The sequence below is a fragment of the Rissa tridactyla genome, chromosome 1 (assembly GCF_028500815.1).
Source record: "Rissa tridactyla isolate bRisTri1 chromosome 1, bRisTri1.patW.cur.20221130, whole genome shotgun sequence".
Lineage (NCBI taxonomy): Eukaryota > Metazoa > Chordata > Aves > Charadriiformes > Laridae > Rissa > Rissa tridactyla.
The window spans coordinates 163,283,107-163,308,808 of NC_071466.1; the positions used below are offsets into that span (position 1 = coordinate 163,283,107).

General features: G+C 52.8%; 1 protein-coding gene across 3 annotated transcripts; it reads left to right on the forward strand.

The window, feature by feature from the left end:
- Nucleotides 1-833: 833 nt before the first annotated feature.
- On the forward strand, nt 834-24,975 carry MGAT3 (beta-1,4-mannosyl-glycoprotein 4-beta-N-acetylglucosaminyltransferase). 3 transcript variants are annotated; one of them, XM_054189008.1, is made up of 2 exons: nt 834-1,090; nt 18,145-24,975. In XM_054189008.1, the coding sequence occupies exon 2, from the start codon at nt 18,146-18,148 to the stop codon at nt 19,652-19,654; it is 1,509 nt and encodes a 502-aa protein (XP_054044983.1). In that variant the 5' UTR covers nt 834-1,090; nt 18,145; the 3' UTR covers nt 19,655-24,975. The 3 variants fall into 3 exon arrangements, with proteins under 3 accessions (XP_054044983.1, XP_054044981.1, XP_054044982.1); XM_054189006.1 differs by lacking the exon at nt 834-1,090 and adding an exon at nt 11,880-15,738; XM_054189007.1 differs by lacking the exon at nt 834-1,090 and adding an exon at nt 15,753-17,097.
- The last annotated feature ends 727 nt before the right edge of the window (nt 24,976-25,702 follow it).

Sequence of the window (25,702 nt, forward strand, 5' to 3'; positions counted from 1 at the left end):
ATAAATGGCAGGTTGGAAGGGCGTTGGCATCGATGCTTTGTTTCCAATGGACTGTTTTTCTAAGTTCACATCAAATCACGAGGAAGGGTGTACTCTGGTTCTGCTTCCTTTTGACCTCTCGTTAGCTCTTGGCCGCAAGAGCTGACGTCCCACGCTTGCATTTCAGCCTGTTTGTAGCGGTGCCTTTCAGCCGGGAGTGTGCGTGTGTGTGTGTTTTGGTTTGGCTTGGCTTTGTTCGCCTTTCCAAAGATGGGGCTGATGAGGAAGACGGCAGGGAAAAGTTGGATGAAGAAGAAGAGGCAGCTTTTGCGGTTGGGGCGCGAGTCAGCAGGCGCAGGTTCTATTTCTGGCACCGCAGCAAAACTTCCTGGATGCTGCTGGGGCGAGGGCAGCTCCCACCATCCCCAACCTCGCCTCGCCTCCCTCCCGCCAAACCCACGAATGCTCCGGGACGCGGGGAGGGATGCTCCCGGGATGAGGGGGGACGGGGCACCGGCTCTGCCGTAGGGCTGCGAGACGGCACCGCAGCTCTGCCTCGACCCCGCAGCATCCTTTGGGGGGGGGGGGGGGGATGGGGAGGGAGGGACGGCACTCGCTACCGCAGCCCGCTCAATAAAGCCCCCCCTCGGCTTTGCCACGGACCGCCGGGCCCCCCCGACAAGGCGCTCCTTTGTGGAGGGGAGGCGGGGAGCGGCCGTGCCGTGCCCCGGGGGGGGGGGGCGGGCGGCGGCGGCGGCCCGGGAGGGCGGTCGGTCGGGTGCGCCGGGGGAGGAGACAGGCGGAGGGCGGCACAAAAGGGGCTGCTGCAGCCCTGCCCGCTGCCGCTGCCGGCGGGGGCTCGCCTCGCCTGGGCTCCGCATCGCATTGCATCGCATCCTTTTCCCGCGGCCGGGAGGAGGTGCCGGGCCGCTCCGCTCCGCGGCGGCGGAGGAGGAGGAAGAGGAAGGCGGAGGGGGGCTGCGGGCTCGCCTCGCCTCGCCTCGCCGCGGCCGGCGCCGAGCCATGCCGGGGGGCAGCGGGCGGGCCGGGGGCGAGCGGCAGCCTCGCCCCGCCGGGGGCCCGGCGGGCACCGACGCTGCGCCGGCCGGGGGTGAGTGATCGGGCGGGCGGCGGGGCTGGGGGCGGGGGGGCGGTGGCAGCGGCGGCAGCGGGACACCACCACCACCACCCCCCCCGCGGTCCGGTTCCCCCCCACCACCCCCACCCCCGCTGCCGCCACCTGCAAGTTGTGCCTCGGCCCCCGGGGGTGCGGCGTCATCCCCTGCGGGCACTGCCGGAGAGGCTTCCCCCGCCTTCCCGCTCCTTATTTATTTATATTAGTGTTATTTTTTTATTATACTCTTCCCCCCCCACCCCCTTCCACGCCCCCCCATAATCCCGGCATCCCCTGCTAGGGAGCATCGGCGATGGGGAGGAGGGAGGCGATGCTGCCGGCCCCCTGCCCGCAGATGCGGGGCTGGCCGGGGATGGAGAGGCAGCCTCCGGCCGGGGCACTGCAGCGAAGGCCCATCTGCTGCCCGTCGCTGGGCTTGCGAGGAGGGCACGGGCTGGGGATGCGTGCCAAGCCTGCAGCAAGCGAGAAAGGAGTAACAGGAGTGTGCGCGTGGGAGGGAAAAAAACATACATACAAATATATGTGTATGATCATCATCAGACCTCCCCTCTGCATGTCAGATAGGGGCTGGCCACAAAGGGACGCGGGTACCCAAGTTGTCCCCGCTTGTGCAGGGCTGTCGGGTTGTTTGTGGGCTGGAAATAGCTGTACGTCCTGCTGGAGAGGCACAGGCTGGCGTTGCTCTGTCCTTGCGAGAGTTTTGCTCCCTGGGTGAGCGTGACAAGGGTGATGGGGGAACACGGCATCTGCTGCAGCTCTAGACTTGCTCAGACAGCTCGGCAAGGGAGGGAGTGCGGAGCGGGATGGAGAGAGGCTCCTCTCAGTGCCTCAGCCCGTGGTTTTCCTCCGGGGATTTCCGCAGGCTGCGTTTCTGTGAGCTGCGCCTGGGTTGTTCGAGAGCCCTGCCTGTTTTCCCAGAGCCAAAGCTGGGGTCTCACTTCTCTCCCACCCCAGGGCAGAGCTCTGGTCAGGAGACAGCCAGCCCCTGTCTCCAGCACACGGTGGGGGTGCCCTCCCTCCCAGAGAAGGCTTTCCAGTAAACTCCAAATCCCTCCCCTTGAGTGGGAAGTTCAAGCCCGTGAAAACACTCAGTGGCACCACTGCTAACAAGTATGCCTTGAGTCACCAGGAACCTCCAGCCTTATGCAAAATGAATTTCAAATTCCCGCCTACTCCTGTACCTGTCTCCCCCAACCCCAGCAGGGAGTGAGTCAGCAGGGACTTTTCAGGCCCCAGCCCCAAAGGGTGGCTCTCGTGCTCTGTAGATCCCACCTGCAGAAGCAGTCTTCAAGTCCAGCTGGAGTCTGTGGTTTAGGAAGCACTTGCAAGTCCCTGTTGCTGAAGTCTGGTTGCTGCCAGCTCCTCTGAGAAGAGCTGAAATCAAGCAGGACCTGCCATTGCTTGACCCTCAGACAGCGCAGAGCCATCTCACAGGGGAGGGAAAACCAGCGAGTTCACCACCCTCCAGTTTATAAAGCCCCCCTAAACACAGCTGTAGCACCTCTGCTGTTTTTTCAGGCTCGGTAGTAGTGCTGGGAACACGTCCTGCACACTGGGGTGGGAGAAGAGCAGTCCTTTGAGCTATTCCTGGGGAGCCTCCAGCCTCCCTGTAGCATTATAAAGCAGGCTTTGAATGAAAGCCATTGCGAACCGCAGAAGAGGAGCGAAGCTGCGACTCTGCCACTGCATGTCATAAAAGTCCCTCAAAGATTTATAGCTCCTCTACACCCTCAGGTGGTTTTGCAGTAGTGGTAAGAAATCCACTGCAAGGTACAACATTCCCTCCCTGCGAGGACTCTGTTATACCTGCATAGCTTGTTTATTAATGCCCTGGATATGGCAATTACATCCTTAGGAGAGGGGAGAGATTCTGGCTAGCTGCAGGTGAGTTTTCTTGCCCTGTTCCTAATGCGGTGGCCCAGCTGCTGCCTCTTGTGCTGGCACACTTCTGGTCCTAGGTGCTGCTGAGGCTCATCTTCATCAGAGGTGCCCAGAAGGTGAGGGACCACTTCTGAACTGGGCTGAGGGGCTGAGCTGCTGCCTGCCTCCCTCCCCACAAATGCAGGTAAGGTTGGAAAAAGGAACTTGCCTGCTTGGCACGCAGGAGGTCAAGAAGAGGAGGTGGAACTTAGTGCGTGTGTTTGCACGGATGTGAGCTTCAGGGGATGCTCGCAACTGTAAACATTTATCTAGAGCACTTGTGCCCGACAGGGACAGCTGGTCTGGAGGGTCGCTGTGGTCACAGAACCTGCTTAACCTCGGCCAGGCGCACAGCAGCGAGTGCGGATACACTCGGTGTGTTTGCCCGGGGACCGTACCCATGAAGTTTGCGTGCTCGGGCGTTTCCCATACGCCTTGTGTTTACTTTTCTCCTTCTCCCACGTGCAGCCGGTTAAGTGCGGTGTGACTTTGTGGCCTGCCAGATTGGCGTAACGTGTTTATTGCGTGTCTTGCAGGGATGCTTGTGTGACCGCCGTGGGCGGGTGTTTGCTGGGTGCGTGTAGCAATGCACAGGTGTCCTGCCAGGCACACTTGCCATGCGACGCATGCACTCTTGTAGCGTTTATGCCCGCAATGAATGTGGGGTGTATAAGCAGCCATGGGTACAGCGGTTGTTCAGGACAGTGCGCGTAGACGTTATTGTGCACGTGCGGTGCGCGAGGGACACCTTAGGACAGACTGATTTCTCTCTCTGTCCCTCCCTTGCTTTGACCTGTCAGCAAACAGAGATAAACTCTGTCTCATGGCAGGGTTTGTAGCTGGGTTTTCAGCTTACTGTGTCTGAGCTTCCTCCTGCCTTGAGAATTAGCATTTTTAAGGTGGACCTGCTATCACGAATTGACATCTTCCCCCCCCAGCCCCGCCACTGGATCACAAAGGCGGAGGGAGGAAGTGGGGGAATTTGGTGATGGATGGATATGGCAAGCTTGGCCAGCATTCATTCCTAAAGGCTGATTAGGTTTTAGGTGGGGTTAGTTGCTCTGAAATGAGCCCTTTGTACATTGTTGGAATCTGTGACCCAATCAGTGGGATGTAGCTGGAGGAGGTGGTGCTAACGAAGGCTGGTACAGCTGACAATAACTCTGGCAGAGAGGGAGGCGGAGGGGGTACTGACTGGCACAAGAGGCGTCTTCACATCTTTAGGTCAGTGTAAAGGTGCCTCAGAGGGCTGGTTCATGTTATCAGCCCTGACTGTAGAAGAGCGTGGCTGCTGGTTGTCCCCACCTGCTTTTTCCCTGCCGTCACTGTCACCCATCAGTTCTGCAACAAGAGGTCAGGTTGCATCGCGTCTGTCCTGACGACAGGATGGCATCTTGTAGTACCACAACAAAGTGTTACAGTGGGATCTGAAATCTGGGGAAGGTAGGCACATGGGGCAGTGCAATGCAAGGAGACGTGGGGCTACGTCTGAGGGATGCCTGCTGGTCCCCACCCTGGATGCTCTTGGAAAGGTGGTGACGTATCTGCAGTGCACACGTGGATGGTGCCGTCAGGCTGGTGCCGCAGGCTGGTCTTGAGGAGCCTTGGCAGAGCTGTGTGGAGGGGGCAAGCCTGAGATCGTGGGCAGCTCCAGGTCAGGTTTGGGGTGCTTTGATGGAGTTAGGCGAGTGTGCCGCTAGGACGGGGCTGTGCCACTAGGACGGGGCTGTGCCGCAGTAGCAGCGCTGTGCGGGATGCCAGCACCAGGTGCTTGTCCTAGGGGCCAGGGCAGAGTTGCAATTGCAGAGCTGCCGAGTTCCCCCTTCTCCTGGAGGAGGTGGGGAGAGATGTCACGTCCTGGAGCTGTGGTGTAGGGTGCACAAGAGCACTCCGTGCTAGCATCCCTGTGAAATGGCCTCTGGCTGCAGCTCTGGGGAAGGCAGAAACATGATTTCTTTACCTTCTTTTTCTGACTTCTTTGCGCTCCCTGCAGTGCAAACCCTTTGCTTCCCTCAAGCTCCTCCTGAAGCACAACAGGTACCACCTGCTCCTGAAACCTCTGAATGCCTGGGACAGGGCGGGTGTATTTTTGTGCTCGGAAACTTGCCTGGTGGAGCAGACGGGCGAAAGAGTGCAGCGCTGCGCGCCCAGCGTTCATCGGGCAGGCTGTGGGAAGAAGCACGAAGGGGACTGGCTGCCTTACAAAAAGCGAGGGCTTGTTCTTGAGCCACCATTGAGGAAGTGATTATTCCCAGCTTTAGGATAGCAAAAGTTACCTGAGCTGCTTGCTGTGGGGGCCTTGGCCTTTCATACCGAGATAACCCCCCTGCCCAGTTGCATGTGTGGCTTGATGAGCTCAGTTAGGGTTCCCTGTTTCCCCAGCTAGGGGAGTGCCCAGGCCTGTGTCTAAATAAGCTGTGGGTTTGGGTTTGTTTGGTTTTTGGGTTTTTTTTTTTTTTTTGCAAAAAATCAGCCTTGGCTGTGGGGTATGACCAAACTGAGCTCTGCCAGCGGGCTTTTTCAGCCCGTAAACACACAAGCTGCAGGCAGCAGGAGAGTTGGCTGTGGCTGTCCAGAGGGAGAGAGGCAGTGGGGGCAAATCCTCTTTCTGAGGATCATCTGCTTTGCATTTTATGGCAAAGTTTCTCTCCAAGGGCCTTGAAGCAGCCCACTAGCCTGCTTTTAATTAGACAAGCCCCTTACCTGGAGTAGAAAGGTGTCTCTCCTGTGTCCCACCCAGGGAAACTGAGGCATGGAGCAAGGTTGGGATGTGCTCCGGGGCTCAGCAGGAGAGCAGCAACTTGAGCACGACACTTCCCGTACTGACTTCGCTGCCGTCCGTCTCGGAAATCCCAGAGAATGGCCGGGTGCGGGTGCCGGGCCAGGGGTTATCGATAACTTTCTAGTCACTGCTTGGATCCTGCAGCCCTTCTCACCGCAGATATCGCCTCTTTCTTGATCTGCTGCCTAATCTATAATCCCAGCTCCCTGCTGCCTTTCCCTTGGAGTACTGTTTTCCCCTCACTGTGCAAATCCTCACCGGTTGGGCCAGGGTTAGTGAGCAGAATCAGGCTCTTGTCATCTCTTCTTAAGGCTTAGGGGGTAATTTTTATTTTGGGATGCCGCTGCATGTGTCTCACATGATACCAAAGCTGCAGCAAGCAGATTTGAAGCGTACCGAAAGACTAATGCAAATTAGACCTGCTGCACAACGGCTTCGGCAGCTGTGAAACCTGTGATCTAAACACAGGTATCTGCCACGCTGACTTTATCTGCGTTTGGATCCCCCGTTTCGGCATGCAGGCACTGGAACAGAAAGCCAAAGAGGCAGCATGGCAAAGAGATGTGAAAGGGAGTCTCTCTCCTGGATGCTGAGCCCTTTAAGAAAGAAGGGGAAGGTAAGCTAGAGCCCTGAGATTTTAAGCAGGTTGCGCCGAGGCTGAAGAGAGGGCTATGGCAGTGCTTTCAGTTCCTCCTTCCGTTGGCACAAATGCTTCTAGCCGGGCAGCAGGGAAAAGGAGGAGGACGGAGGCCTGTGCAGGCTGAGCATGTTGGGCAGGGAGAGGTCTCGGAGCCCGCGGGAGCCAGGTAGAGGCAGTGCTTTGGGGAGGAGGGTTTGCCTGCGCAGGGGCTGAGAGCGGATGGCGCTCGCTGCGTGCGAGGAAGTCCTGTTTTCCTGGAGCTCATAGCACGAGGGCTGGCCCTGAGGCAGAGCAAAGGGCAGGGTAAATCAGGAGAAGAGGGCCCTGGAGTTGTTTAATGACCCCGTTGCTGAGGGAGACCCTGGCAGCCCTGATGTTCAGGGAGGCGATAGCTCCCGAAGGCAAAGGAGTGGGGCAGAAAAGCTGTCTGTGATTCTCCCCCAGCGTTATTTGTGCTAGCAAAACTGCCTCCAGAGTGTGGGGTTTTTTTTGTTTTGTTTTTTTGGTGGTTTTTTTTTCCTGTTCCCTTTTCTCCTTCTCATCTGCCCCTGCAAGTCCTCTCCTCCTGGCTGTCTCAGTACTGCCCAGCTGCAGCTCTCGCCAGCTTACCATGAGCCATGGAGGCAAGATGCACCAAGCAGCCTCGCTGGAGGGGGACAGGATTCGCTGCTTTTTTTCTCCTGGGGGCCATATGAGGCCTCTGGAGAAGAGGTGGGTTAAAGAAATCGCCGTTTCCCCCATCAGCCCCATGTCCCCAAATACCTCCCGTCATGCTGTTGTTTGGTGCGGGCCTGACTGTTAGCAAGTGGCCATTGTGCTCTCAGATATGTGCTGTTGGCACGGAGCCCCTGTAGCCTCAAAATCCCTATCTAGCAGCAACTTTTGGAGCCAGGGTGGTTGACCACACCTGCATTCAGCTTGGCCAGGGGGACGACGGGATTGCTTTTGCATAATTTAGCGATCTCTTGAATTATTTATAGTGCAGTTGTGCTCTGGAACAGAGTCTTCTCACTTCCCATGAGTGCTGGCGGGGGGGGAAGGGAAGGGGAGTTTGTCAGGCATCCAGAGTCCATCACTTGACGCTGAGGAAGTGCTGTGGGTTTCCTTTCTGCCCATGTTTGTTCGCACGTGCCCCTGAAATCCAGTTCTGGTTTGTGCATCACGCAGGTGCTGTGGAGCATCTCGGTGGCTTGGGACTGTGCGAGAGGTTCCTGAGTTCAGAGCCTTGTCTTTGCAGTAAAGAGACGGTGTCAAGCTGGAGACAGTGAATCTGGTGCTTGGATTTGGTCCCTGACTCAATTACAGTGCTGTGGATCTAGGGCAGGGATCATCCGCGCTGCTCTCTTAAAATATTCAGATGCTTGAGAGTATTTTCTTTTTATCTTTTGAAGGCCCATCTTGTCCTGCCGAAATGTTTTTTTTTTTAGCTTTGGCATGACACGGTCCATTGGACTTTACAAGAGATCATCAGGACCTGAAGACTTGAAAGATCAGGTGGTTGAGCAGCAAACTGTGCAGCTGAAATTCCCATTATTTTTCAGTGATTAAACCCTGCAGAGCAACCAGTTGAGGGCAGAGGGAGACTGGGGCAGTTTCTTTACCAGCTCTTGCAGCAGAGGAGCATCGTGAAGATGAGCTGAGCACCCACCCCAGCTATGTATGAGCTTAATGCCCTTTGGCCCTCTGCCTTGCTGTGGCAGGTTGCTGTTCTGTGCACATGGGCTGTCCTGCTCCTGCCTCGCGTGTCCTGGTGACTTCAACATGAACGTGGTTCCCCACCCGGTGTTGCACATCCTTCTCGTGCACTACCAATTTTCATGGTGTGCTTACACATTAGTTTTGTCTTCCTCTTCTCCTTCCTTTCTGACCTGGCTGTGGCAGCTGACTTCTCAGAAACAGTTAGAGTTCAATATAAATGTGTTACTGAAGACCTCAAAGGGGAGGGAAAGGGCTGAGAGTGGAGAGGGAAAGGAACTTGGCCGGTAATCAAGTGATTGTGGCAGTAAACGACTCTGTCTTACTGTACTTTTGAGCAGAAATGCTCAACTTCCCTGGTTTTATCTGCACCGTGTCAGTTTGTGGCTTTTGCATTTGTGGAAGAGTTGGCCAGACAATCACCAGATGTCCCTTGGACAAGCTGTGCTGTCCCACCTGACCCTGGTCTGGTTCTCGGATTCTTCAACCTGAAACAAAACCATTCTTTCATCGAATGGTTTTACGTCTTGTGAGGGACATCCCCAGCTGGCTAAATGCAAGATTCCTCCTCATCCCTCTCAAGAAATAAGGCAATCTAAGGGAAGAATGTGAAGACAAATGGTCCCAAAACCTGTCTGATGTCCAGGATGGCATTTGATTTCCCTGGTGAAGACTAGCTCTCTGCCTCTTTCCCTAAAGACCTGCTCTCAGTCCTTTCCGCTTGGTTTAATCTGGAGATCAGGGTACTGCTTTGCTTAGTGAAAGGGAGTGTTTGTACAGAAGAAGTAAACATATTGTGGAGACCCAGGCCTGCTGCAATGCCTGTAAACAAGATCCAGCCGTCTGTGGGAGGCAGAAGAGAGATTTATGTGACCCTGAGTTAAGTGCATTAGGAGGCTTTTGATTTCATTCTGGGAAACTGCCCCTTTTCATGGTACCATATGCCTGTTACCGACATAGAGCCGTGACAGAAGATTTGATTCGTGTGGATTTAATCCAAGGGGCTGTGATGCTGCAGTCAGGAGGATTACATAAACAGGGGGTTGACTCTGCTAGCCAGAGCCCGAGGTGCTCTGCAGAGCCCCCGAGCCTGTGCCCTTTGTCCGCCCCAGAGGTGGGAGTCCAGGCTGATTCACTTCTGCCTTGGGGCAAGGCACTGGAGAGCGCGCTCTGCCTATCAGCGCTTTCTTTCCGAAAATAATAACAAAGTGAAGTGGCAGCGGGGGATCCAGGCGGCACTGTGTCGAGGTCTTGCCTAAGTCTTGAAAGAGGAAATGAAGAACAAAGGCAGAAGAGACAAATAAATAAGGGTCTGTTCTTGATCCAAGAAAAATTCCCATGGGTTCGTGTAACATTTCTCGGGAAGATGCGACACTCCCAGGGCTGGAGTTAGTTTTTGAGAAATAAAAGGGGAAAGAGGCAAGAGAATGAGGAGGAGGTTGTGTCGGGGATGGGGAGGAGAGAAGGAGTGAGAGACACCCTAGAGAAACCTCTCAGCATGGAGTCAGGTTTCTCCGGCTGCTCCCGGTGAAGAGGGGTTAATGCTCTTTGCATGGGATTGGCTGGTCACCAGGCATTCGGAGAAGAGGGGGATCCGGGGGCTGCCAAATGGGACCCCTGTGGCCTGAAAGGAGGGGAGGAGGGGAAGGAAGAGGCTGGGAAGGCTCTTCCAAACAGTAATAGATCGGCTACTGTGGGAAAGTGAGTGCACTGCCAAACCCCAAGTGGTTGGTGATGGATGGGGGAGGAAAGAGGGCGGGGATGGAGGGCCAGCTCTTCCCCGTGGCCGCTAGGATCTTACTGCCATTCCGTGGCCTCTCTTTATTTATTGTCTTCCTGGGGTTTAATTACTCCCCTCCTCGATCCGTCTTGGAGAGCTTTTATCCCGGGGATGCACAAACAACTGCCACCCGCTTCAAAAATAGCTGGAGGCAACGTGGTGCCTGCCTGCGTGGGTCTGTGCACTCTGCCCATCACCATGGCATCAAGCACTTCTTGCCTCCCTCTAACTGCCTCACGCCGGGCCCACAGGGCACCCACTTCACCTTTGTCTGGGCTGTTCAACCTGCATCTCCCTGTTGCTTGGGCTGTCACCTGGTCCCCAGAATCATAGAATGGTTTGGGTTGGAAGGGACCTTAAAGATCATCTAGTTCCAACCCCCCTGCCATGGGCAGGGACACCTCCCAAGAGACCAGGCTGCTGAAAGCCCCATCCAGCCTGGCCTTGAACACCTCCAGGGATGGGGCATCCACAACCTCCCAGGCAACCTGTTCCAGTGCCTCACCACCCTCACAGTGAAGAATTTCTTCCTAATATCTAATCTAAATCTACCCTCCTTCAGTTTGAAACCCTTGTCCTATCATTACACTCCCTGATGGGTCCCTCCCCATCTTTCCTGTAGGCCCCCTTCAAGTACTAAAAAGCCGCTAGAAGGTCTGCCCGGAGCCTGCTCTTCTCCAGGCTGAACAACTCCAACTCTCTCAGCCTGTCCTCATAGGAGAGGTGCTCCAGCCCTCTGATCATCTTCATGGCCCTCCTCTGGAGCCGTTCCAGCAGACACCCTCCTGCTTTGCACAGGGTTTATGTGCATGGTCTGGCACATGTCTGCCATGTGCTCTTCACCATGGGCCCTCAGCATCGAGGATAATCTTGGTGGCCCATTTTGGTGCTCTTCTCAGGATTTGTGACTCCTATTCCCCTTGCTTGGCATATGGCCTGCCAGGTTCTGCTTTGAAAGCAGTTACCTTCTGCTGCTTCTTCCAGATCCCTCCTTGTGATGTGCTCCTTCCCTGATGCTGCTGAGAGGATTTCGCAAGCTCATGGTAGTTGAACAGTGCTTAAAGTTCTGTGATTGTGAGTCTCTGAGGATGTATCTACATGATCCACAGTTTTGGTGAGAAGTGAACTGGTGAAATGATTTTGAAAGCTTCTGCTGGTCAGCTGCTTGTTCCCATGCCTAGGCACTTTTCTTGAAGCTTATTTTTAACCCAGTTAGATCTGCTGCTGCTTTGGCTTTACAAAGCAGACTTTCATACGATTGACAACTTGAATTTGTACAACTGAGGGGTGGTGAGCTGTGAAGGTGGTGAGTGAGGGGAGAGAACCTAGGAAACAACAGCCTGTGTTACCACATGCCTCACTTGAGGTCTCTGAAAGCATCCTTTTCTTTTATCCTCAAACAAAATGGTTTTGTCCTGTCCCTCTCTGCAAGACACCGAGACTAGCTGGGAGTTCTCGCATACCTCTCTGATTACCCCATGGCCCGTCTGAGGACATAAGTTGCTTTTTTGTGCAGTTTTGTCCCTTTTTCATTTCCTAGGCCTTGTCTCATGATGGAGCATTCCTTCCCTGTAAGACGCCAAAGTCAAGAAGCGGAAGAACCAGCCAGCTCCCCTTTGCAGTGCTGTATTTAGCTGGGAGAAGGGTCTTGCATCCTTGGGGGGTTTGTGTGTGTGTGTGTACTGTGGAGTGCAGTGAGCAGTGCCTCAGCTCACCCTCTGATGTCTTGAGAGACCCGATCTTGGAGCCAAGTGGTGATGCAATCGCCAGGGCCATCACAGCAGTTTTCGTGGAAACAGATGTTTTGAGAAGGCAGTAAGCAGGGTTGAGGAACAGTCCTTCCAGGATATCAGGCATAAGGAGAGAAGAGGATAGGAGAAGTGCTGTCTCTCCTTTAGCAGAAAGAGCGCTTAGACTAGTGTTGCTGAGAAACTAAAACCGTGGCTTCTGAGAGCATCTGAAGGATCAGAGTGTGCTGAGGCATCTCTGGAACCATGGGAATTCCTATGGTGAGACTGGCTTTATCTGGAGAGAGGAGATTAGTTACAAGGGAGCCCAGTACAGCTTAAGGATGCTGAGAAGAATATTTGGTAGATTCCAGTGGAGTTGGAAAATCTAGCTTGAAGTTTTCTTTAGCGTGCAGTACTGTGCTCTTGTGATGTCCAAGTGTTTCCTGGATAAAATTATATTGGTGTCTCATAGGCCATTATTGGATTTCGGTAGACTTTTCTAGTCTTCTCTGAGCAGATCTTCTTTTAAACCGGGGGCTGGAGAATTATATAATTATGCTGCTATTAGTACTATGGTAGTTACAGTAAGAACAGTCTGTTCGAGTGGAGGGTTTTATAATGGACTCTGAAGGTGTGCAGATGCTGGTCTGTTCTGCTGACTTCTGGAAGATCAGTCTTGAGCCAAAATCCTGTCTAGAAAGACCACTTTATCTCCCATGTGCTCTGTAGGGAGGGTTAAGAGCTGCTTTGTGTGAGAGTGTACAGCTACCTCGCTGTGGCTGGAGTTGTGGCGTCTAAAATAACCATGGCCTAGTCCACCAAAAGATCAGGACAAGACACTTGAAAAGGCAGTGGAGGCAGTGAAAGCCCATGTGTGTGGAGAAAAGTGTGGAGTCCAAAAGTAATGTGCTTCCAGGTGTTGAGAGGTGAGCAGCCATGGTACTTAAAAAGCTGGAGGCTTTGTATTGTGTCCAGCTTGGTTTCTGTACACGGCAGATTGTAGCTACTGGCATGGAGCACTTTGGTTTCCTACACGAGCACGTAGGAGAAGACATCTGTTTTCTTTTTGACCGCAGGTGTGTCTGGTCAGTTGAGGCCTAGCAAGGCCTTACACGCAGCCCTGAGGTTTGTGGTTGATATGATGCACATCATGCGTCTGCCTTCAGTGGGAAGGGGAAAGCAATGCCTTGGTTTCTCAGCTGATGCTCTAACCCTTCCCTGGTCAACCTCCCCATAGCCTCGTGTAGATTCACCCTTTAGCTGTCGTGTATTTTTTTTTTCCTCCATCCAGTTTTCTTCCTGGCTTGATGACACCCATTAATGGTGTGTGGATGGCAGCTCTGGAAGTCAAATGGATGCTATGGTGGCACCCTGTTGAGAGTGGTCACCTTCTATCTCAGCTCACCTCCCTGTTGAAAGGGAGGGAAGAGGCTCAGGAGAAAGCCTGTGTCTCCCTTTGCCTCACCTTACTTGGAGAGTAGATGGCTTGCTCCAGCTGGTTGTGTTGGCAGCAGTCAGTGGTACCTTGTGGTCAGTTGCCTCGAAGTGGCAAAGGAAACGTGTAGCATGAGGTATTGCTGTTTTGCATTAGTGCTGTGGGCAGCAGCTCTTGATGAAGGTCATGGAAGAATGTTGTCTTCTGTCCTTGAAACTTGAACGGAAGCTGATATGGACCTGCTTGTGTTCAAACCACCTTGTACTGTGAGTCCGCCAGAACTTCCTGCTGACATCCTCCGAGCTTGCAGTCCCTGAGAACACCACAGCATCCTTCACGTGAGAGAAGTGCTGAGCCCTAGCTACCTTCTGGTAGATCCCGCTTCTCTCCACTTTCCCTGCTCTCCAGCTTTGTAGGATAATCTTCTCTTCCTATCCTTAAGCACAGTCCTGCTGTCCCTGAGCTAGTCACACTTCAGTTGTAGACAAGCAGCAGGTTTTATGGTTTCTCCTTACTTTCATGGATGTTTGTAGGGCAAAAGTAAGTTGAGAATTTGGTGTGTTTTGAGGTACTGGGACCCTGACGTGTGTTGTGATGCCTGTGCCCTGTGGATGGCAGGTAGACCCGTACTTTCAGAAGTGTGGAGCCTGTTCATCTGTCTCTAGCTGGAGCAGAGAGAGAGAGTTTGGCCCTCGGTGTGGAGTGGGGGATGGAAGTCCTGCTGGATTTTAGTCTGCTGTGTGAAAGCGATTCTAATTTGAATTGTTGCCTTGTGGTGAAGTCTCTGAGTGATGGGCAAATATGTTACTGCATGGGTGTTATGGGATAACTTTAGGCAGAGGAGATGAGCATCTCTGTATCAGGGGAAAAACAGAAGCTTCTGACTTGTCCTCCACAGCAGCTTTTCTCCTGTAACCATGGGAGAGGTCTACAGAATCTTGAGTCCCATGCCCTAACAGGACGGAGTGTGGGATATCATGCATCCAGCAGCCTGTTGCATGGCCTCTTGCCAGTGTCCTCCAGAAGAGAACATTAAGACTGGTGAATTGCCAGCTCTTAGCGGTGCATATCTTTCTTTCTGGCTCCTTGAAAACCAGGATATGATTTCAGGATGGTATAAATCAACTGGTCACTTGATATAATGGCAAAGTAAAACGGTAACAGGTGCCTGGGGATAACTCAAATGCATACCACTTCTAGCGTTTCTCCTCTGAAAGCCCTTCCCCTGCATGGCAGAGACGTAAGTTCTTCAAGCAAGGAAGTATCAAAGGGATTCCTTACAAAAAGAAGCTTTCAGCTTCTCTTGCTGAGTCTGAATGTCGCAGAAGTGGTTTATAACTGCATGTTCCCTAAAGAGCTTTGTCTTAATGGAGCTGACTGTCCATTCTCCTTCTGGCTTTTTCTTCTACTTGAACATTAAAGCTTTTCTTGCTGTTGTTTTTAACCTGACAGCAACTTGATCACTCTCCCTGAGATCAAGTTGACTTCCTCCCCCCCACCCCAACTCAAAATTGTCAAAAGGGAAATATCTCTTCTTGCTGTTTTCTGTGTTCCTGGTAACTGATGGCTGCTTTGTGACAGAGCAGCTGCGCTCTTTTATGACAAGCTGAGATGTGTCCCTGACTGGTACCTCCTTTCTCATTTCCACCATGCGTAAACGTTCTGGATGGGGAAGGTGGGTAATAACACCTCCCTCCCCTGCTGGCCTTTGTCTCCAATTAGCTGCCACTCGAAAGACATATCTTTCACTACAGCACTGATCAGAGAATATGGGAAGGGATATATGATGGTTTTTAGCATCTCAGCCCACCCAAGGGTGTGTGAGCGCTCTCCACTCCCCGGCAGAGGAATCCCTGGCATGTGAGAATGGAGGTGGTTCCCAGGGAAGAGGTTTTTGAAGAGGACACGGCTTGCTGCTTTGCTTTCCTCCTTTTAGGAGGGGATAGGAAGTGGGTTCACGTTCCCACTCCCTAACAAAGACAACGGAGCGGTGAAACTTGCCTCCTGGGACATGTCTGCAGCAAATCAGCAGAGGGTACTGCAGGGCCAGCTTGCATTGGCAGAGCCGCAGGGAGGGATGCGTGCACCAGCCCGGCTCTCCCAGGCGCAGGCTGCAATAACAGGGGGGGACACGCAGCCGCCCAGGGGCCGGGTTCTGCCAGCGGGTGAAGAGCTGCGGGGCCGTCTGCCGAACCTGACGCATACATACAAATGTCAGGCGAGGAAAATATGCTTTACTCCTTAGAACCGCGTGTCCCGCTCTGCTGACACGGCGTCCCAGAAAGTGAAGCAGTCTGTTGAATGTCAAGAGTTGCGACCTTTTGTCTGGGAATCTACCATGGCACGCGGAGCATGGCAGCCATCTGGGAAGAAGATGGAGATGTGCCTTGTGTGACTCCTCCAGCACTTATCCTTTGTCCTGGGCTGGCCCAGAGGAAGCTGGCTGCCCTGCATTTGTGTGTCCTGCAGGAACTGGAGTGAAACCAACATTACCTGGCAGCCATTGGGACTGCCTTATTGGAGCAGGTCAGCCGTTCATCTCGCCTGGGGTTCAGCATCTGAAAGAGCAACCTGATGTCTGGAGGTAATGCCTTGGAGAAGGCACAGGACACCCCACTGGAGGAAGCTGTACTAATTTACCGGTAAGGGACACTTTATTCTGACAGACAGTTGCTGCTAATTTAGTGTTTTCAGCTTCCTTGTGCCTTCTTTTACCCATGCTTCAAGACGGAGTGAAAACTGATGACATGTAAGGAAAAGGCACTAGATACTCCTCTACCTTGCAAGTGATCTCACTGCTGCAGCAAGATATTAACAGAGCCTTAAATGAACAAAAATAAACCAAACCTGGACAGGATGAAATGCTTCTCAGGGGCCTCTTGTTTTGCCCCTATAAAGAAAGCTTGACAGCGAGCCCCAGGATGGTCCTCTATGGCTTTGAACAGGAGAGCATCCAGCCCCTTCATGGCTGGGCAACCACCAGCCAGGCCATGACCAGCCACGTGAGACCAGGCTGTGAGGGAGGCCAGGCTGTGAGGCTGTGGCAAGTGGGTGCAGGAGACAAGGGACAGCCCCAGTGTGGTCTCATGAGGAGAGCTGCTATTTCCTTCTTCTTTTATTTTTTTTTCTCCCTCTCATGGCAATGCTGTAAGTTTTCCACCAGCTTCACGCTTGCAGTGCCCCCCTTCAGAGCTTGGCGCGGGACTCTTCATCCTGCCACACGAGCGTGAGGGATGGTGTTGGTGGTTCTCACTGAAAAGGTGACCGCTAAGTGTCCAGAAACGCTTGTTGCTGAGCTATAAGGCGTAATCACAGACAACCACCCGCTCTACCAAAGTCCATATCGGAGCCATCTGTAGAGTGCCAGATATGTTTTCCTTTGGGCAGTTGCCATCTGTCTAAATGCTTTATGGCTTTTCACTTTAGTATTAAATTCTCTCCAGGTTAATCAATAGATGCGCTTTGCTGTATTTCACTTAATACCCTCTGAAGCGGTGGGGACCAGCTGGGTGCTTCTTCCCCTTGCTCCCACATGGGGACGCGTGTTGGCCGTGAGGAGCCGTGGGACAGCCCTGTGCAGGGGCTGGTGGCATGGGGTGGCTCCCTTGTGCTCCCTGCCAAGGATAGGGGACTGCCTCCTGCGGAGGCGTCTCCAGCACCATTGTGCGCTGGGTGGAGGGTTTATAAGTGACGGCATGGGGTGTGCGGTGCCTCTTGGAAACTTTGGCCCTGGGAGGAGTAAGGTGCCGGGGTGGAGATCTGCCATGTGGGAGCACGTTGTGGAGGGGGCACAGCGGTGCATGTGTGGGGACTGAGGGGGGGTCTCTACCTCTTCGCTTGCCACTGCATGGAAGGTTTCATGCTCCAGGGAGGAGAGGACAGCTAGCGTTGCAAAGGGCTTTTGGATGACCTTGTTCTCCCGCCCACCTTCGCCCCAACGTTCCCTTCCCTGAACAGCAGAATTTGAGCACCTCTTCTCCTTTTCCTTGGCAAAGCATTGGGTGAGCTTGTTTTTTTTCTTTCTCTACCTTTTTTTTTTTTTTTGGGTCCTTTTTCTGGGTTGTAGTCTTCAATCACTTCTCTGCCTGACAGCAGCTCTGCGCTCCCTGCCTGGGCTGGAGGAGGGGAGATGGTGTAGGGAGAGGATGAAGGCAATATTTCGTGTTGTTTGGAGGCAAGGGCTCTGCACCGCTGACTTCTTGCTGGCCTGACACAGATCCGTCATGATGGCACAGTATTACCACTGGAGACAGCTAGGCATTTATTTTAGCCACCTTGATTCGGGTGCAAAAAAACCTTCAGCATCTGATCCACAGAAAACGAAAAGCAAAGGGCAATATTTGGAGGCATAGTGGACTTGAAAAGCACGGGAGAAGAGTAAAAGTGACAGCATCTTAATTGTTTTATTTTTTCCTTTCCCCCGTGTGAACTTGAGTAGCATTTCCTGGGATCGAGGGTGGTTTTTAGGGCGTGTGTTGAGCAAATACTGAAAAAATCTGGGGAGTGTAGGTGTTTTCCTGGTTCTGGCAGCCTGGCTAATGATCTCCGTCCTTTAAAACCACCTCATACACCGGTCATGTTTCAGCCACGTACCCCCTACTCTGTCTCGTTCCTCCTGCTCTCTGCACTCTCTTCATCTTCTCCTAATCCTCTGGTGATGCAGGACCCGAGGAGGCCTGTGTTCATTTTGTTTCCATCAATGAATAGGGACGAATCTGCCAAGTGCGGTGAGTTCACTAGATCATGAATTCCTGTTATTCTGGATTTCCCGTCTTTTTGCCCTGTCACCAGTGCCTTTCTTATCTTTGAGTTTATAAGACTGTGACTGATCTAGAAGAGGTTCAGCTTGGTGTAACCCAGCTGAGGCAAAAAGCCCACTGAAGACGGCAGAGGGTGGAGGGAGTAGTTCCTGGATTCAAGTCTCAAAAGATGCATGCTGAATTTGGACCAGCTTTCTGCCATTCCCAACCTGTCTTTCTACCAGTGGTAAACTTTTTGCACCTCAGTAACTATTGAATGTGACTTTCCTTTTCATGGCTTTTCCACAGGATGAAGATGAGACGCCATAAGCTCTTTCTGACTCTCTGCATGGCTGGTCTCTGCCTCATCTCCTTCTTGCACTTCCTCAAGGCCCTTTCCTATGTCACCTTCCCCCGGGAGCTGGCTTCGCTTAGTCCCAACCTCGTCTCCAGCTTCTTCTGGAACAATGCCCCCGTCACACCTCAGGTCAGCCCTGAGCCAGGGGGTGCAGAGTTCCTCCGCACACCCCTGTACTCCCACTCCCCCTTGCTCCAGCCCCTGCCTCCCAGCAGAGCCAGCGAAGAGCTGCACAAAGTTGAGTTTGTGCTGCCGGAAGACACAACAGAATATTTTGTCCGTACCAAAGCTGGTGGCGTTTGCTTTAAGCCAGGCACCAAGGTGTTGGAGAAGCCACCCGTGGGAGGGCGGCCGGAGGAGCGAGTGGATGGCGCAGCATCGGGACGGCCGGCTCGCAAGCCGCTGAGCGCCAGCGGGACCAAACGGCGCAAGTGGGTGGAGTGTGTGTGCTTGCCGGGCTGGCATGGTCCCAGCTGTGGGGTCCCCACCGTGGTCCAGTATTCCAATCTGCCCACCAAGGACCGCCTCGTGCCGCGGGAGATCCCCCGGCGGGTCATCAATGCTATCAACGTCAACCATGAGTTTGACCTGCTGGATGTCCGCTTCCATGAGCTGGGAGATGTGGTGGACGCCTTCGTGGTGTGCGAGTCAAACTTCACGGCCTATGGAGAGCCGCGGCCCCTCAAGTTCCGTGAAATGCTCGTCAACGGCTCCTTTGACTACATCCGCCACAAGTTACTCTATGTCTTCCTGGACCACTTCCCCCCTGGCGGCCGCCAGGACGGCTGGATCGCTGATGACTACCTGCGCACCTTTCTCACCCGGGATGGCATCTCTCGCCTCCGCAACCTGCGGCCAGATGACGTCTTCATCATTGATGATGCTGATGAGATTCCAGCCCGCGACGGTGTGCTCTTCCTCAAGCTCTACGACGGCTGGACGGAGCCCTTCGCCTTTCACATGCGCAAGTCGCTCTACGGCTTCTTCTGGAAGCAACCAGGCACCTTGGAGGTGGTCTCGGGCTGCACCATGGGGATGCTCCAGGCTGTCTATGCTACCGACGGGATCCGTCTGCGGCGCCGTGAGTACTACACCATGCCTGGCTTTCGGCAGTACGAGAACAGCACAGGACACATCCTGGTGCAGTGGTCGCTGGGCAGCCCCCTCCACTTTGCTGGCTGGCACTGCTCCTGGTGTTTCACCCCGGAGGGGATCTACTTCAAACTGGTGTCAGCCCAGAATGGGGACTTCCCCCGCTGGGGTGACTACGAGGATAAACGAGACCTCAATTATATCCGGGAGCTGATCCGGACTGGTGGCTGGTTTGATGGTACAACGCAGGAGTATCCCCCCGCCGACCCCAAGGAGCAGATGTACGCTCCCAAGTACCTGCTGAAGAACTACCAGCGGTTCCGCTACTTGTTGGAGAACCCCTACCGAAAAGCAGAGGGCACTGGGTGAGGCTACTGGGGCTCGTGTGGAAAATCAGGACTTCACAACAAAGGGAAAGAGTCGGATGTTTTCATCTGTTCCTTTCTTTGTTTGTTTTGTTTGGTTCTGGGTGGGGTGTGCCATTTCTCTGGGGTCTCTGCCCTCCCTCCCTTCCTTCTCTTCTTCCCTTCATCCCAGGGTGACCCTGGGGATACGAATTCCTCAGTGGTGTGAAGGGCAGGAGGAGGAGAGATGTTGGGGACCTACTCTGGCAGTAGCATAAAGACTTTGCTGCATCTCCTGGACCTCTCCTGCTGGCTGGAGAGGATCTCTGCAGCCAGCTGGCAGATTTTCCTCTGGGGGAGGTTGGGAGGGTCCCATGGGGAGAGAGGGCAGCTGTTCCCATCCACCCTCGTCCTTTGTGGATCGGAGCAAGCACAGATGTGAGCCTGGGCTATTCAGTGAGCGTGTGAGTCAGCAGGCACAAACCGATGCGAGTGGTCACGTGTGCAGATGTGTGTCACAGGCATTTTTTGGATGAGTGAATGTGCAAAAGCATCTCAGTGTGCGTTTATTTTTTTGTATACCTCTATATTCAAAGAGTATTTTGGGGAGGGGAAATCCTTTGCTTCCAAGGTTTTCTCCCCAAGATGCATCCTCCTCCCGCAGGCTTAATGCATCTGTCCTGGGCTGTGTCTTGGCCTGATGCTCTACCAGTCCTGGAGCAGGCAGATGGGAAGCGGAGGAGAAAGCTGATATTTTTTTTTAATTTTTTTTTTTTAACTCCTTTGTTACCCCTGCCCCCACAACACTGCACTGGCTTGGCCCACAGAAGCTGAAGCATCTTCCCTGCAGTACGTGCTTCTGTTGGGGCTGGGATAAGCTGCAGGGGACTTAATCAGATGATGGGAGTGTATGTTTACAAGTGCATGGTTTCCTATGTGCATGAGTGCTAACATGCATGGTTTTGGTATGCACGTGGGCATTCGTAAGCAGTATTGGGGGGGAAGGGGACACAGGTGGGTTTGTGTGTGTGGAAATGCTGGGATCTGGAAGCTGCGATCTTTGTCTTTGGCACAGATGACTTTTTGGGGAATTCAGAGGGCCATGGAGAGCATTGGCTCTGCATAGCAGTGCTACACGTGTGGGACTGTTGTGTGCCTCCCTGGCTGCCTCTGCAACGCTGCAGGCCGTGCCTGTTGCAGGGCTGCTGCTTACACATGTTGGCTATTCTTTCTTACTGTAGGGTAAAAGGGAGAGGAGAAGGGCAGAGCTCTGCGTCGGCAATGGGTGTTGTGGAGAAACACAAAGCCTGTGAAGGCACAGGATCCATCTGTCTGCTCTTAGGGTGTGAGGGAGCTCATGGAGAAATGGGCCATGGGCAGAGTCCCCCTGGGGCCAAGAGACTGTTTTGGGACCATCATGCAATCCAGAGAGCATGTGCAGCCTAGGCCATGAAGGCAAGACAGTGCAGAGGAGAGGGGATCTAGGAGGACACTAGTTGCAGCTGGTTGAGCCGGTGTCTGCTCAGAGTTTGCCAGTGATGGGTAGTCAGGATCTGGCCTGTCACTGTGTTGGATTGATTCAGCTCCTTGAGGAAGCAGATCCATGTCCCACCCTTACCCACCCTTCCTTGGCAGATGGCTTGATGGGGTGCCCAGAGCCTGGGCTGTAGCGGGCAGAGGGTGAAAAACATGATGAATGTAGTCTATTGGCCTTGCAGTGGAAAGACTGGCTCATGTTCTAAGCAGAGAAGTGAGGATCATATGGAGGAGGAGGAGGAAAATGTTGGCATAAGGAAGAGTGACCCTGACATCAGGCCAGCTGTGCTGAAGCTGGGGGGTTTCCATTGCTGTTAATTCACTCCATCAGGGCTCCATATTCCTGTGTTGTCCAGCCCATCCTTGTGCCTCATTCCTATCTCTGTCTCTTTCGCTTTTTCTTTCCTATTCCCCTCTCTAGAGAAGTGAAAAACATCAACAAAAATAACTTGATTGCCTAATAAGACTGAGACTGGAACAGAATGAAGATGAGCACCTTTTTCTCATCAAACTGAGATGAAGTTCATCTTAGCTCCTTCCACATCTCATGTGCCATAATGCCTGCTTAGAAGACTTGAAGGACCCTCTTTTTTGTTGTTTGTGTTTGTTTTTAAATCATTGTTCTCACTTCTGCTGTGTCTTCCCCACAGGTAGAAAAGCCCCTTTGAGAACTGAGTGGAGGGAGAAGCTTTGGTAGGCAAAATGTTCTTCCCCCTGAAGGGAAGCTGTGGCTTTTCTAAGTCCAGACTTGTTGATGCAGTAGGAGGGTATCTTCTCACAGTCACGGCATCCTCGTGCCAAGCGGCTACATGAAGGTCTTGGGCATAGAGAGATTATAGAGAGATGGGGACCCAGCTGAGAGGGAGGAGCCTGCATTGAGCAAGATGAGAGCAGTAGCACTGAGGCTGCAGCACAAGGGGACATGATTTCCCCAGGGGCAGCTGGAGGAGAGCAGGTGTGTTAGCCTGTGGGATTCAGCAGCAGCAAAGTATGGAAGGAAGAAGCTATTTCTCATTTTGACCCTTGGAAGGGAACCCGAGATCTGATCTACTCGCAGACCTTTGGCTTTGCCTTATCTCAGTGGCAACACCACAAGGCCAGTGCCAGGCCGTGCTGAAGATAGGAGAGAAAGAGAAGTCAGTCTTTGCGTGGGTGCTTTGGTAACACCAGAGCCCCGTGAAGCAGGGGCTAAAGTGCATGCTGGGACTGCACCTTGTTTATCCTCTACAGTGGGAGCAGCCTCTCCTCTCATACCAGCCCTTCCAGTGCATGGGCGTCCTTGGGGATTTTTAGTGCACTGCAAGTCACGTTTTCATCACTGAGGTGTGGCCCTTGTCTCTTGGGAGTTTCAGATAAGCCCACAGCTGCAATATCTGGATCTCCTGTTCCTGAAGTATAGCCTGTTGCCTTCTCTCCCCTCTCCTCCGTTATTTACTCCATCCTTTTCCACCTCTCCCTCTCAATTGCCTCTCACTTCTGCTCCCTTGGGCAGGAGGAGAAGGTCCTGCTGTAATAGTGGTGCTGGGGCTCTTCTGCAGGACTCTGGCCCTGTCCTCCTCCTGGACTTAATCACTTCCGTATTCTTAGGAAATTAAATTTAAAACAGACTTCTGTTGTGGTGGGAGGAAGGGGCTTTACAGATAAAATGCATTCTTTTTCGTTTCTCAAGAATCACTTGAACGTTTTTTTGATTTAAGGCCAAACCAGTCAATGTTTCTGTCTAATTTGTCTGGCTAACCCTGTGTTTGTTATCCTTAGGGAGCTAGAGTGCTTGTCATTAAAAATTTTCCTTCTCCCTGGCGGGGGTGGAGACTAGCAAGCCGATTTTTACACCGTCATTTCCCAAGGTGGTGGCTTGCCCTCTGCCTAGCCTTGCCTGTACAGCTGGGCTGGGACCTCTGTGGCCAGCGCGCAGAGGGGACAGCCACCATCCCAGTCAACCCCCACAAGAGGGAACCCAAAAGCATGTGGGGGTGTAAGGTGGTGAGAGAGGCAAAGGAGGAGGCAGGTTTGTGTCAGATCCTCATTTCCCAGTGCTGAACTCTTTGAGGTGAGCATCGAGGCTCCTTGATCTTGGCAGAACCAGGTCCTGAGGTCTGAGAAGGGAAGGACTGAAAAAAAATCCTGTCCTGCCCTGGGGCTGGAACTGGGATCAGGCCACCAGAGCCCCATGTCTGTTGATTGTTGCAGCCATGAGCAGTGAAGCCACATGCCCAATGCCTCTCCGGCAGCAAAGCTTGTCTGGTGGAGGGAGGGGAAAGCATTGACAGCCTTTCCCTGCAGTCATCTTCAGCTCTGTGCTTTTTCTTGCCCAAAACTTTTCCACCTTCAAATTAAGTGGTGCAAAGGAGGGCCGGGCAGTAGGTGAAGTGGTGTGTGGCATCCCCAAGCTCTGCACTTCTTTCTCTTTGCCCATCTCTGTTCTTGTCGTTCTCTGTGCTTTCCACGTGAAAAAGGGATTGTGTGCCCATGCATGGCTTTGGAGTGGGGAACTCGTCTTCGTACTTTGCCCCAGGTGAAGGGAAGGATGTGGGCTTTGGTGGACCTGCAGCAGGAGAGCTTGCTAAAGCAGAGGGAAGAGGGCAGGTTGGATGTCTTTGCCCCTTCGGAGGACTGGGGGTAATGCTGTACCCAAGTGATGGACAGAAAAGGTGGGGTGGTTTTGTGCCTGTGTGGTTGGTATGAAGGATGACACGCTCAAGTCCACTCTCGCTGTTGCGTTCTCTGATCCTTGTGTCCTGATGAGGTGTCTGCTCTTGTGCAGCTCAGGCCAGCCTGTTCCTCATGTCTCTGTAGCAGGTAAACGAGGGGACCTTTTGGTCTCCAGGTAACGTACGAGTCGGGATGGAGGGAGAGTGGCAGAGCAGAATGGCCATTTGTTCCCCTCTGCCCTCCTTGGTGTATCCTTGTGGGACCGTAGTGTCTTTTCCCTTCCCAAACATCCCCTGGGCTCTGTCTGTCTCCCAGCTCCTGCCAGCGATCTCTGTGGCTGCTATGCCTCTGCACTGTGAAGACACGTGTCCGGGGTCAGTCCTGGTCCGACTAGCAAACACTGGTGGTGAAGAGGGAAGGGATGGCTTGTCCTGGCTTCACTGACCACAAACCTTGGTGAAAAGGGAGGGAATTGAGTGGGAGAATAGATCCTGAATCCTTCCATTGTTGTATTCTCCCCATCCCCCCAAAAATCCCTTCCTCCTGATTTCTGAGACATTGGACAAACTCACTTATTCTGGAAAGCGATGGGGGGGAGCTGGAGGTAAGGGGGGGGCAGGGGGTGCTTGGATCCAGCACTAAGAAAGAAGAGCCGTTTCTAACGTGATACACTGACATTTAAAGCTTTGGGGACTACAGATATTGGATTAAGAAGGGATCTGAAATACTCTGAGACTAAGAATTCAAACCACTGTTTTTTTCCTTCCTGTGCGGATGATGATGCAGTGTCATCCTGGAGGTGGTCCAGCAGCACTTCTGAGCCTGGGGTCCACCTGGGACCTAGTGGTGATGTTGCCTCTGGGGTGGCCCTTGAATACTCTGCTTTGGCAAAAGAATGCGTGGACTTGCCAAAAAATAAAATAAAAGAAGAAAAAAAAAAAGAAAAAAAAAAAAAGAAAAATAAGAGCATCTGCAAAGCTCCTTTCCACTCTGTAATTTATAAACAGCAAGTAATAATGAACTTTTTGTAAGGATAAATCAAATGTACATTCTGAAATCATTTTCTCTGTAAATGGTTGGATTTCATTTCACCCTTAAAGGGATGCTTAAAAGGAGGAGATAATAAAAATAAAAAACTTTACAAAGTATGAAAGGAAACCAATGTGTGTGTGTCTGGCAGCTTTTATTTCTGATCGTCTGGCAGAGAGGCCACTGGAAAATAGACTGAGGGAAGTTGCTTCCCACCTTAGCAGGACCCTGGTCCTGAGAAGGGAGTTTTGGCGAGTGATTCCTGATTTTGTGGGCCTGAGTCAGGCCTAATCTTCTGCATGTTAGGTGAGTATGAGCGCCTACAGGCACACGAGCGGGTGACAATGGTTGCCAAGCAGTCCTCAGAAGAGGTGGTGGATGTGGGAACCATCACCACTGCTCATTAAATGGTTCCTTGTCATCATCTCCCCTCCCTTGAACGCATCCGTTTTTTCAAGCAAAGCTCTGGAAGCCTTGGAGCCCCAAATGAAACCTTCCCCACTGCAGAAATGTCTCTCTGTCGCTTTCGGCCTGCTGCGTGAGAGAACGTGACCTCCTTGTTTTAGCTTATTTTTAAACCTGTCTCACGTAATTTTGGCTGTTCCCATTACTCGGTATCAAAGCCCAGTCCAGCTCTGAATCCTCCTAAGCATCTGGCCTCAGCAGTGCCTTTGGCAAGCTCATGTGCCGTCTTACAGCTATATCACTTTCTACCTTTTAAAGTGTCTTGCACTTCAGGTTCATTCCTGTTCCCATGTAGAGATAGTGACTGGAAACATCACAGCTTAGTTTTCTTATAATCGTTAGATCCGGCATATTCTCTCTTCTATCTCTCTTACACATCAGTCTGATGTTT

Excerpts from the sequence above, each read along its gene's own strand:
- MGAT3 (XM_054189006.1), top strand. The coding sequence starts at position 15,671 with ATGTCTGGAGGTAATGCCTTGGAGAAGGCACAGGACACCCCACTGGAG. Across the intron at positions 15,739-18,144 it reads GAAGCTGTACTAATTTACCG|GATGAAGATGAGACGCCATA; the intron begins GTAAGGGACACT and ends GCTTTTCCACAG.